Raw genomic sequence first — 14,605 nt, forward strand, 5'->3', positions numbered from 1 at the left:
AGCGTCTACCTGCTTCGTAAGGGTCTCAATGTGGATCGTCGGCCTGACTCTGGAAGAGAGTGGGTGGATGGGACGTGCGATGGTGTTTGTCTTTATGAAGTTGGGTAGGGGATGAGTTGGAATGGGAGCAATGACGGGGGGAGGAACTGCGTTGGAGGTGATAAGCTCTGGGGGCAGTGCCGGCTTGCGACTACCAGTGGTAAGACGTCTCTTTCTGGGCTTGTAGCATTCGAGCGGTGGAGTGTGATCACATAGCTTGTGGATGATTCCGCGCTTTATGATGTGTGTGGTATCTACAACTCTAGCTGCTGCTCGCTGCCTGTCTGTGGACGATGCGCCTAGTAATGCAAATGTGAGGAGCCTTTCACGCTCCTTGTTGGTTTCCTGATGCTTGTAGTGGGCGTCGAGGTCAATTCTGGGGTGGCCTTGCGCTTTGAGGCTTTGAGCAGCTCAGAGTCTTGCTGAGGCTCACACTGGGTAGAGATCAGGTTGGAATGTGTGTCAAAAAAGCTGCGCGCTACGGCTGAAACTGCTTGTGCTGAAAATACGTGGCCGCTTGTGTTAGACACTAAGCAGGGGCGCAGAAAATGTCAGATTGTTTCTAATGTCACGGTAACACTGGACAAGAGATCAAAAAGACAAAAAGGGACAGTCACGTGAAACGTGCCACCCTGATCCTCCTGATCCCAAAAGTATCCCCCTGAACCCTATGTGGCGAAAGAGCCTGTTGACTTATTGGTCGATGTGGCAGTCGCAGGAAGGGGTGAGAGATATATGAAGGAGCTGGTGAGCTCAGTGAGTGCTACAGGTAGTAGACGAGGAGAAACAATCTGAAGTTTCGTCCTCTACATGGCTGATCTTATATACACATACAGCGGGCTATCTTACCTAAGCTACCTATCTACGGGTATAAGCAAATGGCCGTACATGGGACAATAGGATGTCTGGAAGTAGAACAATAAGTGGAAAGATCGATGGTTGCCGCAGTAATGCGTGTGCACATCGTGCCTATCTTGGTTTTCCTTTTGTTCTCCGATGTGAACATCGTGCCTATCTAGGCTTCTGGCTAAACTAATAGAAAGCGGAAGGCCGATGTATAACAATAGTTCTTGTTCCCTTTGTTTCCAAATGGGTGCCTCTATTGTGTCCTGCAATAGACAGGTCCGACCATATCATCCACGGGTCTGGACCATAACATGTGATGTGGACTATCACCTGATCTCTACGCGTCACGTCTGTGGCTGAGTGGCATGAGATATTGGTGAAGCACGTGATCTGTGGTGTGAGAAAAGTCACATGCAGACTTTGTGGTGAAAATCTGTGACACTGTCTCTCTCTAAAAACTGGAGTTATGATCAAGAATTCTTTCTCGGATCTGCTGAGGACTTACACAGTTCTTAATCCATATCATCATATGCATGTGCAATGTTAGGCATCCTTGATGGGGTGATTGATATCTGCTGGGGCAAAGGTGATGAACCAAGAAGATGCATCCAGATAAGATCTCAGTGCTCATATTTCATTTCACATTCACTTTTGGTTCATCAAAGATCCTTGCACTTTGACCGCGATATGGTCCAAGTCATTGATAATTTTGAAACACTCCTTCTCTTCATCACTCTCAGACTTTATGGGATCATTTGCGAGTCAGGTTATCAGACTTTCCAGAGTGACCAAAGGCAAGTTGACAATTCTGTTTGCAATCTCATAAAAATTTTGTTTTTTGATGAGCAAAAACCTGATGGTGGTCGCATTTTTAATTTGTTCGTGATTAAAGGCAACAAGAGAAAAATAAGGTTCCAATTGAAAATGCTTATCATGATACATAAGCAACTGTTGCTTTTTTCGACTCAGACACCCGTTTTGATCCACGATCATTGTTTAGGCCTCCCAAGTCATATGGAAATAGCCAGGGAAAAATTTGAGGATATAGTTGAGGGTTATGATATAAGCTTTGAGGATTTTGTTCTTGACCAACATCCAGAACCTTGCTCTTTTTGAACTGATGAATAACCTTTGCCCTTATTGATTGATAATCATCATCCAAGAGGTTGATGTAGGCATCTTCGGTGAGACCGTGAACAGTGAATGGACAGGGACCTTCTGCGATACCTTCATCCAGATCCACATCATTTACTGCAGTAGCTTCTGGAGCCTTGTTCATATATCCATCATGATAGTCTACGATCACAGGAGGAACATTCTCTGAGTAGGCGTTGAGATTCTTATAGGAGATGTTCAAGTCTGCGTAATCTTCGTGGTTTAGCTTTAACCTACTCCAATGCTTCAGCAACCTTGTTACGCCTTACGAAGATGGTGTTCTGGCAAATTGCTTACCTGTAGGTTTGCAAGGTCTGATATATATGAATGTGAGGACTTCGTCAAGCTAGGAGGCAAGCTTCAGTAAATCTTGGACATCGACACAGAATGGCATATGGCATTGGCATGCATTTTCCACATACCTGATACCTTGACCTGAATTATGCAGTAGTTGTGCTTGACCCTTGATATAAGCATTTTCTCACACCAGGTTAGGTCTCGCAATTGAGAAGGGATTTCTCCAATTCAAAGGCCATTAGCTAGCGCATCCGTCGTGAGTAAATCTTTTTCAAGATCATGTAGACATTTCGCACAAATGTGATCGCAAGTTGGTAGGATGACTGATCCTTTCAGCTCTGCTATTGGATCTTGGACACTTCCTCGCTCCTTCCTGTCATTGCTTGTGTAGTGGGCATTAGTATTCGGAGGTCTACGTCACAATCTGACAGTTTAGAGAGAGTTGAAGTGAGACACAATTGACCACACACCGCACAAGCAGATTTCAAGAATTTGTCCTTGTTGATGTCTTCACAAAAGCCATTGATCATTTGAGCGAACAGATCTTCCATCAGAGGAGATGGAGGAAATCTGACCATCTTTGTCTTCTTCGTCTTGAGTCGAGTTTTTTGAGACCATTCCATGCTTGTTAATGTGATCTTAGATGTAAATATCGAAAAGAGTTTGGGGCATGATGCGCAGTGAGCCCGTACTTGTTCTCTCGATGATCTACTTCGTGCGACATGAATCTGATGTGTGGAACATACAGAGATCAATGACTTTTTGGACAGCTTTGATGCCAACACAGATAATGGAATATATGCGTAGATAGTACTATCATCTTCAGAATGATCTGAAGGAGTTTTCATGATGTATCCTTGATACTCGTATTTACGTGAACAGTCCACATGCATGTCGAATAGAATAAATGTCTGGAGCTTTTCTGCAGTCCATCGATAAACTCACCCACATTTTGAACATCCACCGAGCAATGAAGGGTCATGGTTTGTAAAATGCAAGTGGAGTTCATAAATGATTCAGAAAATGCGAGAAGCGCAAATGTCCATTTGCCAGTTGATTAGCAATACGAAGGATGATGTTTGACATTGTAGGAACAAAGACAAGAAGTCGTGATGTCTGGTCACATATCTAACAACAGGTTTCTTATCAGAGTAACCTGGTGCAGCGATGGAATGACAGGTTGAAATAGAGAGTGGATTATGTGATGCTGAATGGAACCGAGTGAGGCACATCAGAAGTGATTTCCTCCTTGCTGAAGTAGCTATCAAAGAACAAGCAGTGAGAATTATATGTCGATGAATGATAATGCGTACCATCGAGCATCATCGTAACTGTGAGTAGCTTCAAGGAATAGATCCAGTGAACGTGAAACAACATGAGACGTAAAAGATCTGATGACGATGCATTTTCCGATATTGATTCATATGAGAGGTCAGCCATTTGGTATGGAGGGAACATTTCATGTGCAGAATACACTCTCATCGAAACACTCAGGAGTGGTGAAATTGGGTTTGGGACGCTCATTGTACTCGAGCGATCGTGATCGTGGGGTAAGGGACTTTTGTAGGAAGCACCCATCAAGGCTCCATCGCAGAGTGGCATGGAATGGGTTTTAGGGAAGTCCGCCATCATCCTGTACATTGCTTCAATGCGCCACAGGTCGTCGACTGGCAGCTGCCAAGAAACGTCAATGCTCACGTTTGGAGCTCCAAAAGAATTCTGCCATATAAGCAGCAGCAGGATTTGTGCACACAATACAACTCGATGCCATAAAGAGGCTCGAGGATGTGAGTTTTTTTATTTTTAAGCAGGGGGATGGAAGTTACGAAGAATGGAAAGGGCATGAGGTCGACGACTGCTTTCGAGGATCGTCATTCCAAAAATACCCACAGGTCAGGAAACTCGTCAATATTCGAAATTAAAAGTTCTCTTGACGAGGAGTATTTTCGTGATTAGACAGTATTGTCAGAGGAGAACAAGGTTGCCTCATTTTAAGATCACAAAAAATGATTGCAATGCATGGAAAATATGTTCTTGATGAGACATCTCAACGCGTCATCTTAAAGTGTGAGGACTACTTTTCACCAATGAGATTTTATTCGTGGGTGATAACAATTCAGGAAAGGCACATTTATGATTTAGGGAGCAGCAACAACAGCACACTCAAGATGTTGAACGACATAGTATCACCCTGATCTGCACTGTTCCAGACTTTAGCTGTGTGCAGAACTGCTACCAACACGCAATCGGGCAGCTCCATCTTGAGCAAGGGGCATGTAGCGGGCACATCTTGGAGGTCGAAAGGAGGTGGGGCATCTCATCTTCGCTGGAAGTAGTGGGTGCAGTCAAACACTGAAACTAGAAAGAATTATTGTGAGAGGAATGGATAAAGTCGCTGGTGGTGTGTGTACTGGTATCACCAATGGCAAGATTACCCAGAACTGGCTTAGGAAAAAGAGGCAAGACCTCAGATGGTGAAGAGTGCGTGGATGGTCCAGCCTTTCTCAGAGATGTGGAGTGTTCACCGAGCAACATCTTCAGCTTGGTGTTGTCTGCGACGAATCTCAAAATAAGAACATGAAAATAAAATGATGCTCACAGCTGCTAGACATCTCATTGGACTCCGTGTGAGACATGCATGTACTGAATGACATGCCCTCAAATGCGCTGAAGCGAATATTCTTAACGGTCATTTCACCTCCATCTTCGATGTCGTGGCCAAAGAGCATCCCATGAAATCCTAGTGCAAGTTCCCATTCTTGCATGATGGAAACAATGTGAAGCTCCTTGATCTGCATTTCTCCCTTCAACGATGTAAACGTACGTGATTTGGTGAGATGACTCGCTTGAGCTATACGAAGGTCATGCACATGGCCTTTTCAATGGAATGAGAGAAACAGAGTGATCCACGAAGATTTTGGACCTTGTCTGGGTGAACATGGCCAGGAATGATGACCTGCCCAGGCCACGGTTTGGCCCTTATCATCAGCTCAATGATACCCCTAAAAGTATAGGTCGATATCCCGAGCAAAACCAACATAGCAGGAGACGTACCGAGCATACACCAAATTTTTCGCGATGGTCAACGCTTGCATGAGTGAAACTGGCTTCAGTGTAGCACCATCTACAAGAAGGGCATACCATCAATCTATAATAAGATATAGCATGTGATGATAACTTACAGAGTATAAGGGATGTTGGCATAAGTATCTTTCAATAGATCATCCCACAAGGAGCGATCCAATAACCTAGGAGGGTCTTCCTTCTTTTTGCCTTGAATTTTCACCCTGCATACTGCATCAACATGGGACCGAAAATTGAACGAATTGTATGTACGCTTTCTCTTCAGCTTTTTCCTTACCCTTGTGACCCTGCGGCATAGGATGCTCACTGAGAGAAAGGTCAATGGAATGTCTCGGATGTAAACTAAAAGATGTACTCCTCGACCATGAACAGTAACTTGACATTCTTGCTGTCGTGTTTCGTCACCTTTCGTCAAAACGATTTACATTTATTCTACCTCAACTGAAAAGAGGGTGCGTATGGGTCAAACATGTCAACCTTTCTGGCACTGGATGTCCTGCTGAAACATGAGATGTGAACAGCGGCCACCAGAAAACAGATATCTAGAGGATACATGTACATCTGTGTCCTGTTGCAGTGTGGTTGCCTTCTGAACAAGGCCGTCATCCCTAGTATTTTCCTGTCAATTACGTACAAAAAGATCTGCAGTGATACCTACTCATCATCAACAATAAACCCGTTCAGTGAGTCATCTTCACTCAGAGCCTCATCGTCATTGAGCCTGAGGAAGAATTGAATGTCCATGTTACACCAAGTTTCCGTGTAAACCTACCATCCATTGTCTGTACCTTCATCGCTTTTCTTCACCTCATCATCGATGAAGTCATTCACAGGTTGCCTACCAACTGTGTGGAACAGGTGTCAACAGGAAATGACACACTCATACATGTGATAGCGAAACATACTTCTTCCGCAGTGAACACATTGCCTCTCGATTTCATGGTCCAGTTCATCCCTCTGGTCGGTCAGCTTAGCCATGAGGATGAATGTTGGATTCATTCTTACTGTGATGATACATTATATCCTGCCCATCAATATTATGTTATGCATGACGTACTCTCTCTGCCTCCGTATGAAGTCGATAGCTGACTCGTCCTCTCTGCGCACCTCAGATTCATCAGAGTCCTGTTTCTCTTCATCAGAAGAGATGCTGGAGGCACAAAAACTATCAGTACATCAATTCACAATGAAACAAAGGAAGTGGCTTACACTATTGCTTTGGAACGCTTGTTGGGCGAGGGGCTGTAAAAGACACTGTGAATGATAACATTTTGGACTCTGTTGTCAGAAAACCAACTTGTCAGACCCATCTTCTGACCATGACCGACTATGAGGAACCAGGTCAGGAGGAAGCGTTTCAAGGTATAAAGATCAACTTACAAGTTCTGCAGTCTTGTAACACCATGTGCACGACGGCTGTGAGTTGGCATCATGGTGTCTCAGGAGGCATTGGAATAGTCATCCTGGTGCGAAGATGCACCATAAGTGGCCGATGGGGACACATAGAAGGCAGACATACCTTCTTTTCAGAGTTGCAGGATCATCTCTCACTGCATACCTTCCCTTTTCATTCATCACCTCATCGGAGCTGAGATGGGAGTTATCATGACCGTTGACACTCACTCATGGTTATCTGGGGCATCATGATCAGATCCTTCATTCGATCTATATGGCAGTGAATAATGCATCTGGATTTCAACTCCAGCACTCACAATTGGACAGCCTTACGGTTGGCATCTTTGCTTCTTTCTGCATTTTTGAAATGCAGATGGAGTGATGGTTGAATAGATTCACAGAGAACACTTACCATTTTGACCTCATGCTGCTGGGGCACCACTGTCCATGGACATAGTGACACTTGAAGCACGTGAGATCAAACGCGGTCAACATAAAACATAGCCAACATACTATGCCTTTCGTCTCATTGGCGTCAATCTAGGTATGGGCATTAGAACATTGAAAGCTTAAAATAAGCATACAGGAAACATACGAAGCAGACTTGGGAGGTGGAGTAGGTCTGGCAAGACATCAGCAGCATCCTGAAAACTAGGAATCACACGTACTCCTTCTCAGAGTCACTGATTGTTTCAGGAGAAATGGGAGTTGATCGGTTGCTCCTCTCCGATGCTTTTCCTCCATGTTCACTATGGAAAGTATTAGTGCCAGACTGAGAGAATCATCTTAAAGAAGGAGCACTGAGCGGCAGAGGTCTTTCCTCAAACCATCGTTTATCTTTGCAACAGGTAAACATTGATGGATGCTCATTGCACTACCAAGAGCCAGGAAACACTGCACTCATAATTGAACTCTGAGATCATGCTATCGCATTCGCCCATGTGCCCTGATTTTCTGATGGACAGGAACTGTGTTTTTCCTTTGTACCATTCATGAGACATTCCAGAACTCATCACGGTCTCCCTGTATAGTACAATCCCAATATTTACTGGCAGGTAGTCAGAGAACAAGTCTCCTGTCAGATCTGACATTGGTCAGGGGTACTTAAGGTGAAGAAAGCACTATGTGAACGCGAGCCTACAAAGGAGGCATCACTTTTAAAAGTGATCGGTCTCAAAAATGACAATGTTGCGCAATCGCAGTGCCCAGCACATATAGCCACCTCCAGCGTGAATGAGTTGCTTCCATGTATGATAGGTCAGCTTGAACGGGTTTTCAATGCTGGCCATGTTCAGTAAAATCAATATTCAAGTGGTAGACAGATTTCCTGGATGCTCGCAGTCTCGTACGGTTTATGCTTTTCAATCGCACCTCTGAAATGAGATAGGGCATGTGAAATACAAGGCAAAGACATTATTTGAGTGCAGCCCACACACAGCTAGCAGCATTCAATAAGCGATTCTCAAAAGCCAATTAACACCTAGGAGAAGAGGTCATGGAAACTATCGCGATGAATCCGTGCAGAGAGAACCGGTTGAAGATGGATCTTCTCCAAATAAGGACCATTCAGTCAAGTAAGGGGTAATGTTCACAGGCAAACACTGCTCCCAGCACCATGGCTTTAGAACTCTTGCAGCAGAAGAGAGATATATGGTTTGTTCTCTGCATTGACTGGGGAGCAGAAATGTTGACAGAGTGGCAGCTGCGACTCTCAAGAAGTACATAGATGAATGTCACGCAGAGGTTGGAGACAAGAATCTGGCAGGGTTTGCAGATGTGAGTGCTTCTTCACTGTGAAGAGTCACAACTAAACCTGTACAAAGGTGGAACTGGTCCACAAACTCGTAAGCCTGTACGAGCTTCAGCAGAAAAGGGCAATGGTTATCGAGAAGCTGACTTGATATGGTCTACTGGGAAATCATCACAATGATGATGCTGAGGAGGTGGTACTGTATGTATTGGGTTACGTGTGCAATAAAGGCCTTCCACCTATCATGAACAACTCTCAGTAGGTCCACATATATGGCCACGCATCTATAATGCTCACATTTCATGCAATAGACTGCCTCGACATATCCCGAATGCTCATCAGGCAGTCACGCTCACCGGACTTGGCTTGAAACCTTTTGACGATTATCTGCGAGGAGCGTTATCGATACACCAGCTATGTTCAGAAAACCAATCAGGTCTCACGCTACAACCATGGCAGTCAGAAAACTGGAACGACAGTGCTTCTATGCAATTCTTCAACTGATTCTTCACCTCTAAAAGAAATCTGATAACGGCCCAGCTCTATCACTGCCTGTCAACATCGATCCATTCGATATTCTCATGCGCCGTCAAAATCAGGACTGTTTACACCTGCAAGACAATCAAGTGGGGTATTATGAGTGACGTGTTCATCAGTAAGTCATTCTTTCTCCTTTTTAATCATAACTTAGCATCAGCAGAGTATCGCAAAGATATCTTGCATAAATCTGTCATCGATACAGCTGGGACATCTAGTTGAACTGCAAGTATCGTACCAGATGGTACACACTGAGAAGAATATGCTTAGGCTCATCAACAAGCTGGTATCAATCTGCATAATAGATAGATGTGTTGAACACGTACGTGGAACACATTCGAAAAACAAACCATGCATCATTCATTTTCATCCAAGATCTGCACCAAAAATTGGCAGAAGACATGATCACAGGCCACTTAAGCGCACGGTTGGTTATGACGTGGATGAGGAGAAGGTTGTAGTTGATGAGGCCGAGCAGTGCATGAAAAGGCTCCATGTGGATTCATCTTTAGATGAGAGCATTCACCAGGATAACATTGTTCTGCAAAGAGATGAAATCAGCAAGTTTGAAGTGATCTTCTCACATTAGACGTGAACAACTGTGGACTGCCAACTTCATTTCAATGAGCAAGATATAGAAATGAATGAGAGCGCACATATGAGAAATCAATGGAGTGATCAAGGGAGTTCAACCGCGTCGAGTGGCAGTGAAACTTTCTGACGATGACGACGAGCATGACATGCAAAAATGATTGCGCTCATACAACAATACATCAGATTGACGCAAGCAACATTTTCCAGGAGAAAACTTGTAATCCATCATAACAGAATGAAGATCTCTAGCAACCGGTGGCTGGTTCAATCAATTGTGGCTGCTGAGGTCAAAATGCGCAAACAAAGCCACATTATGACATTTACCATTCGTGCAACTAGCTAGATGCATGAACGGTAAACATCATAATGTGGTTTTATTTGGTTGTCACAATTTTTCTTCCTCCTCGCTCAAAGCCTCTCCCCGGATGTCCCTACCCTTCGCAATGTGAGGAGCACATTTCTCGCTGCAGTATAAATGCCATCTTTCATATTCCTGAAGACAGAGCGACCCTTCCTCCCATATGACTCCTCCACTGAGCGCTATGAAACAAACATCATGTCGAACCTTTGATGACAATCCATTACTCACTGCCAGCTTTTGCTCCAGGAAACCTTGTCAACAGCACTGGCAACGTCCATCGACAGAGAAAATGATTTTATCTGGGAAGACAACACCGTGTGATATGAGGCAGCAGTATCATGATCAAGATGGCGCAATGAGAGCAGCGAGGAAACAGGTGAGCTGAAGCACAAGCTCCAAGTTTTTTGCTGATGGCCAGCTCAGCTGAATGATGAGGAGCCCAGGATGCATGGTACGAACGCGTCATCAGTGAATGCCGTAATGCCGTAATGCTTCCCCTCCCCTCATTCCCATCAGCCACCATATGCAAAAGGTGCAAATAGCCCCAAACTATGACGTTTACCTTTCATGCAACTAGCTAGTTGCACGAACAGTAAATGTCATAATGTGGTGCTGTTTGGTCATCAACAAATGTGCCACAGCCTTTTCGTTCCATTAGTCACCCTGCGTGGAGTGCGGGAAAAGATAAAATAACTGCAAATAATCACATTTACCATTCATGCTGCCAGCTATATGCACGAACAACAGACGTGATAATTTGCCGCCATTTGGCTAGCAAGAAATGTGCAACTGCCTATCTTTCATGCGGATGGTCAGGCTTTGATGTGAACGGTCAGTAAATGTTGCGAATGGATGGCAAACTCACTGGTCTTATATTGGTTCTGATCTATGTTGATACAATATACATTTGAATTATTTTGCGGACGTTATTGCGTGAATTTGAATAAAACTAATGAGGCGATCAACAACCCCCACATTCCACCTCCCACAGTGATCGCAGCAATCGCTCCTGTTTGGTTGCCACATGCAGTGAATGTCTTCACCATCTCTCAGTGGCAGCACCCACTATACACTCACTTCGACCATGGAACCTTTGCCAGCTCATCAGTCACTTGTGCCACTCGATATTCAGAGCTGAGATGAATCTCTTCTGAGACTTTATGAATATGATGGTCATCATCCACTTCATCCTGCCAGCGTCCTGTGTGGAAAGATGATCATCATACTGATGGATGGAACAGATGAAGGGAAAAGATGGAATTGGAAAGGGTGAAGGATTTGGGAATACCTCTAGAAAAGCTGGGTGATATGGATATGAGCTATCCAGGTGCATCGGCAAAATTTTGCAGAAGTTATTCAATGATCTTAAATGTCGTGCAGGTTATTTTGAGATAGGACCTAGCACGTGGATCATGAGTAGAGATCAGGATGGAGAAGGGAACTCTATGGATGATGCAGTTATTGTGTTCATGCCATCTGAGTACATATGAATGTTACCACATCTGCGTGCAATGCTCATGTGACAAGATAGTACCTCGCAAAGTGATACACTTCAAGTTGCATTCGAAGAACGAAGAATGCAGATCTTGGATCCTCGTGAATGCCATACAAGAGACGTTACAGCATTCAAATGAGATGGTCGAGCAAAACTGATTGTTAGTGATACACGATGCTATCTGTTTGGATTGTTGGTTGAAAAGCCTCATCTGGCAAATGCGCCCATGGCAAACAGCAAGATTTATGATGAAAATATCAATGATCCACATCTACGGATGCAAGAAGTTTTTTTGAAGGTGCTCATTCTTACCTATGTGACACTGCAGGTATATACTTAAGGCACAATCACAGACCGTATCTGCATATGCGATAGATCACTTTCTGAGGGAGAGGCCTCCAGAGATGGTCAAGAATCTGCAAGATTATGCTAATGTGATCAACACTCCACACATTGGATGTCATGGCAATTGAACCTCACTTCTGCCCAAGTGGATAATAGTGATAAGTGATGGCTCTGATGACATTATCGGTATCCCATTTAATGGTCATGTTCAGCAAATGAACTTGACAAGTCGATGACAGTTTTTAGCAAAAAAACACTACGACAACTTCGACAGCATCATAGGAATGTTGTGCATGACATGTGGCTCAGATTTGCTGTCAGAATATGATAAGGGACTATTTTATTTCCCAGTCTAGGCATATACTTCATTCTCAGCCCTAGTCTAGGCATATACTTCATTCTCAGCCCTAGTCGTGTCATCTACTTCACGGGGTGCATAGACTATGGTGGAACGGCACCCATCACTCCCTCAGGAGAGGAACCTCTGTCTTGGGCATACAGATTCACCACCATAGGATACCCATCCAGTGCAATCATCGAAGGCTCATCGAAGCACACCATGGCAGCTTTGTCTATTGTGGCATTACCCAACTTCAACGAGCTGCTACATATATATCACCTCTGAGATTATGGGTGTTAAGTAAGTTCAGACATCCAACCAATCATGTATCGTAAACACTAATTTAATTCTCTTTAACAGTTGTAACCTTTCCCTGGATGAACATGGCATTCCCCAGATCAGGTCCTGGACCAATTGCTCCAATCTGGTCAAAGATGGACAGCTCATGATGGATGAATCCTGTTGAACACGTCTCATAGATGGCCCGAGCAATATTGCAACTTGTCCACACAATGTTTTTGCAGCTTTCTGTGATATACGATGTTGACATCAATCTGGATTCATTTCTCTGATCCTTCACCATCGCCAACCATCAAAGTGAACGTGTCAGCCTCTCCAGCTGGGATTTGGCTCCAGAACTGGCTGTACACCCACTTTACGATGATGAAGGCATCTTAGAACACTTACCATCCTGACAGCTGTCCAGGTCTAATGTTCGACAATGCATCCTCGGTGATTTTTACAAAAAGATGGCTCATCATATCTCTACGGCACCAAGAAAATATGCGAGCTTATTCGTAAAACCTGTATATTGAAGCAAGAAAGGTATATGATCATTTTTCTCTTTCTGTTTATATGTTGACAATGATCGTAGGACTGAAACGATCATTGGAAGGAGACAATCTGATGGAGGAACAAAGTGGGCAACAACGAAAAAGTGTGAGAGTTGCTCTATGATCTTCGTCTATTCTACACTCTAAATAATTGATGCAGCAGTGCAATCATCAATGAGTGCAAAGTGAACCATGCCCATGGCATTTCAAAACCCAGAGTATATGCAAGGCATGGCCACTCTTTGTGTCGATGAGCTCACATGCTCTCAATCATTCAATGTCAGACATGCTAGTGTAGTGTCCACTCCACTACCTTCGGAGGAAGAAGAGTGAGATGATGAGATGTATGAGATGGTGGATGGTCATAACCATACACAGTTTGATCTGAATGGACACAGTGTGAAGGATGCCTCAAACTGTGATATTCAAAGTGTCGAGACCATGGTGCATGACTGCTATGCAAATTACAAAATTCATCTGCAGGTCAGACCATCTTACCACCACATTTTATGGAGCGAAATGTCATCAGGAAGTGAGAACTTGAATGAAAGCGTCAATGCCCAAGTCTTGAGCCCAACTTCAGATATTCGTATGGACTATCAGGTGACGACCTCCAATTTTCTATAAAATATGCATGCGACACATGACGATGCACACAAAAATGCTCCAGCTGTGTTCATAGAGGAGGACAATGAGGGTGACATGAATGAACATCAAAGAGAGAGCGTACCTCGACCCATCAGAAGATGAAGGCCATTATATCGTAAGCAACACTTTATTCGGTCACCTGCAATCTGTAATCATGCTATCTCATTGTCCAGGTAAACTATATTTGGACTCTCTCACTATCATAAAATGTGTCGAACAATAAGCGCAATTTGACCGGGCACTGAACACCATCAAGGAAGAGGTGTTATCTACCATCGAAGACATTTTAGCTTCCCTCGACACTGTGAAGATCTGAAATATGAAGAAATCTCTCTCCTTTATCAAGGTCACACAATACTGGGAGGCAAATGAGAATCTGCATGCCCATGCTGACCTTCTGTGTGTTTCATATGCAATGGCATGTCAGTGAATCATGCTGTTTGAGTGGTTTGCATCTCTTCATTTTATCAAGCTCTGCCATCAGAAAACACAGTGACTCCTTGATAAATGTTACCATGAACCAACTGAACTGATCTCAGCTTAAGGACAAGTGAATTGGCTCATACGTCTAATCTAGATGGTGAAGAGCAAACTCCTCACGAGAGCAGATTTGATGATAGGCTCTAACAGCTTCCTCCCATCGCTGACTCCAAATCACCGATATCAATTTTGCTTGAAGAAAAACTCTCAGCTATCTGACATCTCAAGCAACACAAAAATCTCACAGATCATTACGGATGTCATTCTATGTTGGGTGGATGTGACGAATCACATTACGGTAAATCTCCGGACAGAATTTATCAATATTCTCCTCAGGTGCCTCGGTCCTGGTGCTCTGCTATTGCCTTCAACCTGGGAGATTTATGAGAAAACACCTCTCTGGTTA

General features: G+C 43.9%; 3 protein-coding genes across 3 annotated transcripts; 1 reads left to right on the plus strand and 2 right to left on the minus strand.

Moving 5' to 3' along the window:
• Positions 1 to 2,678: 2,678 nt before the first annotated feature.
• On the minus strand, positions 2,679 to 2,915 carry LAESUDRAFT_665434 (uncharacterized protein; the record flags this gene model as incomplete). Its single annotated transcript, XM_040905191.1, has 1 exon — positions 2,679 to 2,915. One exon carries the CDS (start codon positions 2,913 to 2,915, stop codon positions 2,679 to 2,681), a length of 237 nt encoding a protein of 78 aa, XP_040758497.1.
• Positions 2,916 to 4,468: 1,553 nt separating this feature from the next.
• LAESUDRAFT_717953 (uncharacterized protein) lies at positions 4,469 to 7,907 on the minus strand (the record flags this gene model as incomplete). The annotated part of the gene is made up of 23 exons (XM_040907380.1): positions 4,469 to 4,626; positions 4,749 to 4,889; positions 4,937 to 5,141; positions 5,162 to 5,188; positions 5,261 to 5,339; positions 5,392 to 5,444; positions 5,479 to 5,485; positions 5,520 to 5,624; positions 5,674 to 5,727; positions 6,080 to 6,142; positions 6,194 to 6,266; positions 6,327 to 6,421; positions 6,479 to 6,571; positions 6,631 to 6,675; positions 6,802 to 6,837; positions 6,941 to 7,009; positions 7,045 to 7,086; positions 7,134 to 7,170; positions 7,256 to 7,278; positions 7,330 to 7,356; positions 7,412 to 7,438; positions 7,485 to 7,565; positions 7,804 to 7,907. The coding sequence occupies 23 exons, from the start codon at positions 7,905 to 7,907 to the stop codon at positions 4,469 to 4,471; spliced, it is 1,644 nt and encodes a 547-aa protein (XP_040758498.1).
• An 846-nt stretch (positions 7,908 to 8,753) lies between these two features.
• On the plus strand, positions 8,754 to 9,070 carry LAESUDRAFT_665426 (uncharacterized protein; the record flags this gene model as incomplete). Its single annotated transcript, XM_040905189.1, has 2 exons — positions 8,754 to 8,824; positions 8,878 to 9,070. Coding segments are annotated over 2 exons (264 nt in total), but the record flags the coding sequence as incomplete, so codon positions are not given.
• Positions 9,071 to 14,605: the final 5,535 nt, after the last annotated feature.

This window comes from Laetiporus sulphureus (genome assembly GCF_001632365.1).
Source record: "Laetiporus sulphureus 93-53 unplaced genomic scaffold LAESUscaffold_74, whole genome shotgun sequence".
NCBI lineage: Eukaryota > Fungi > Basidiomycota > Agaricomycetes > Polyporales > Laetiporaceae > Laetiporus > Laetiporus sulphureus.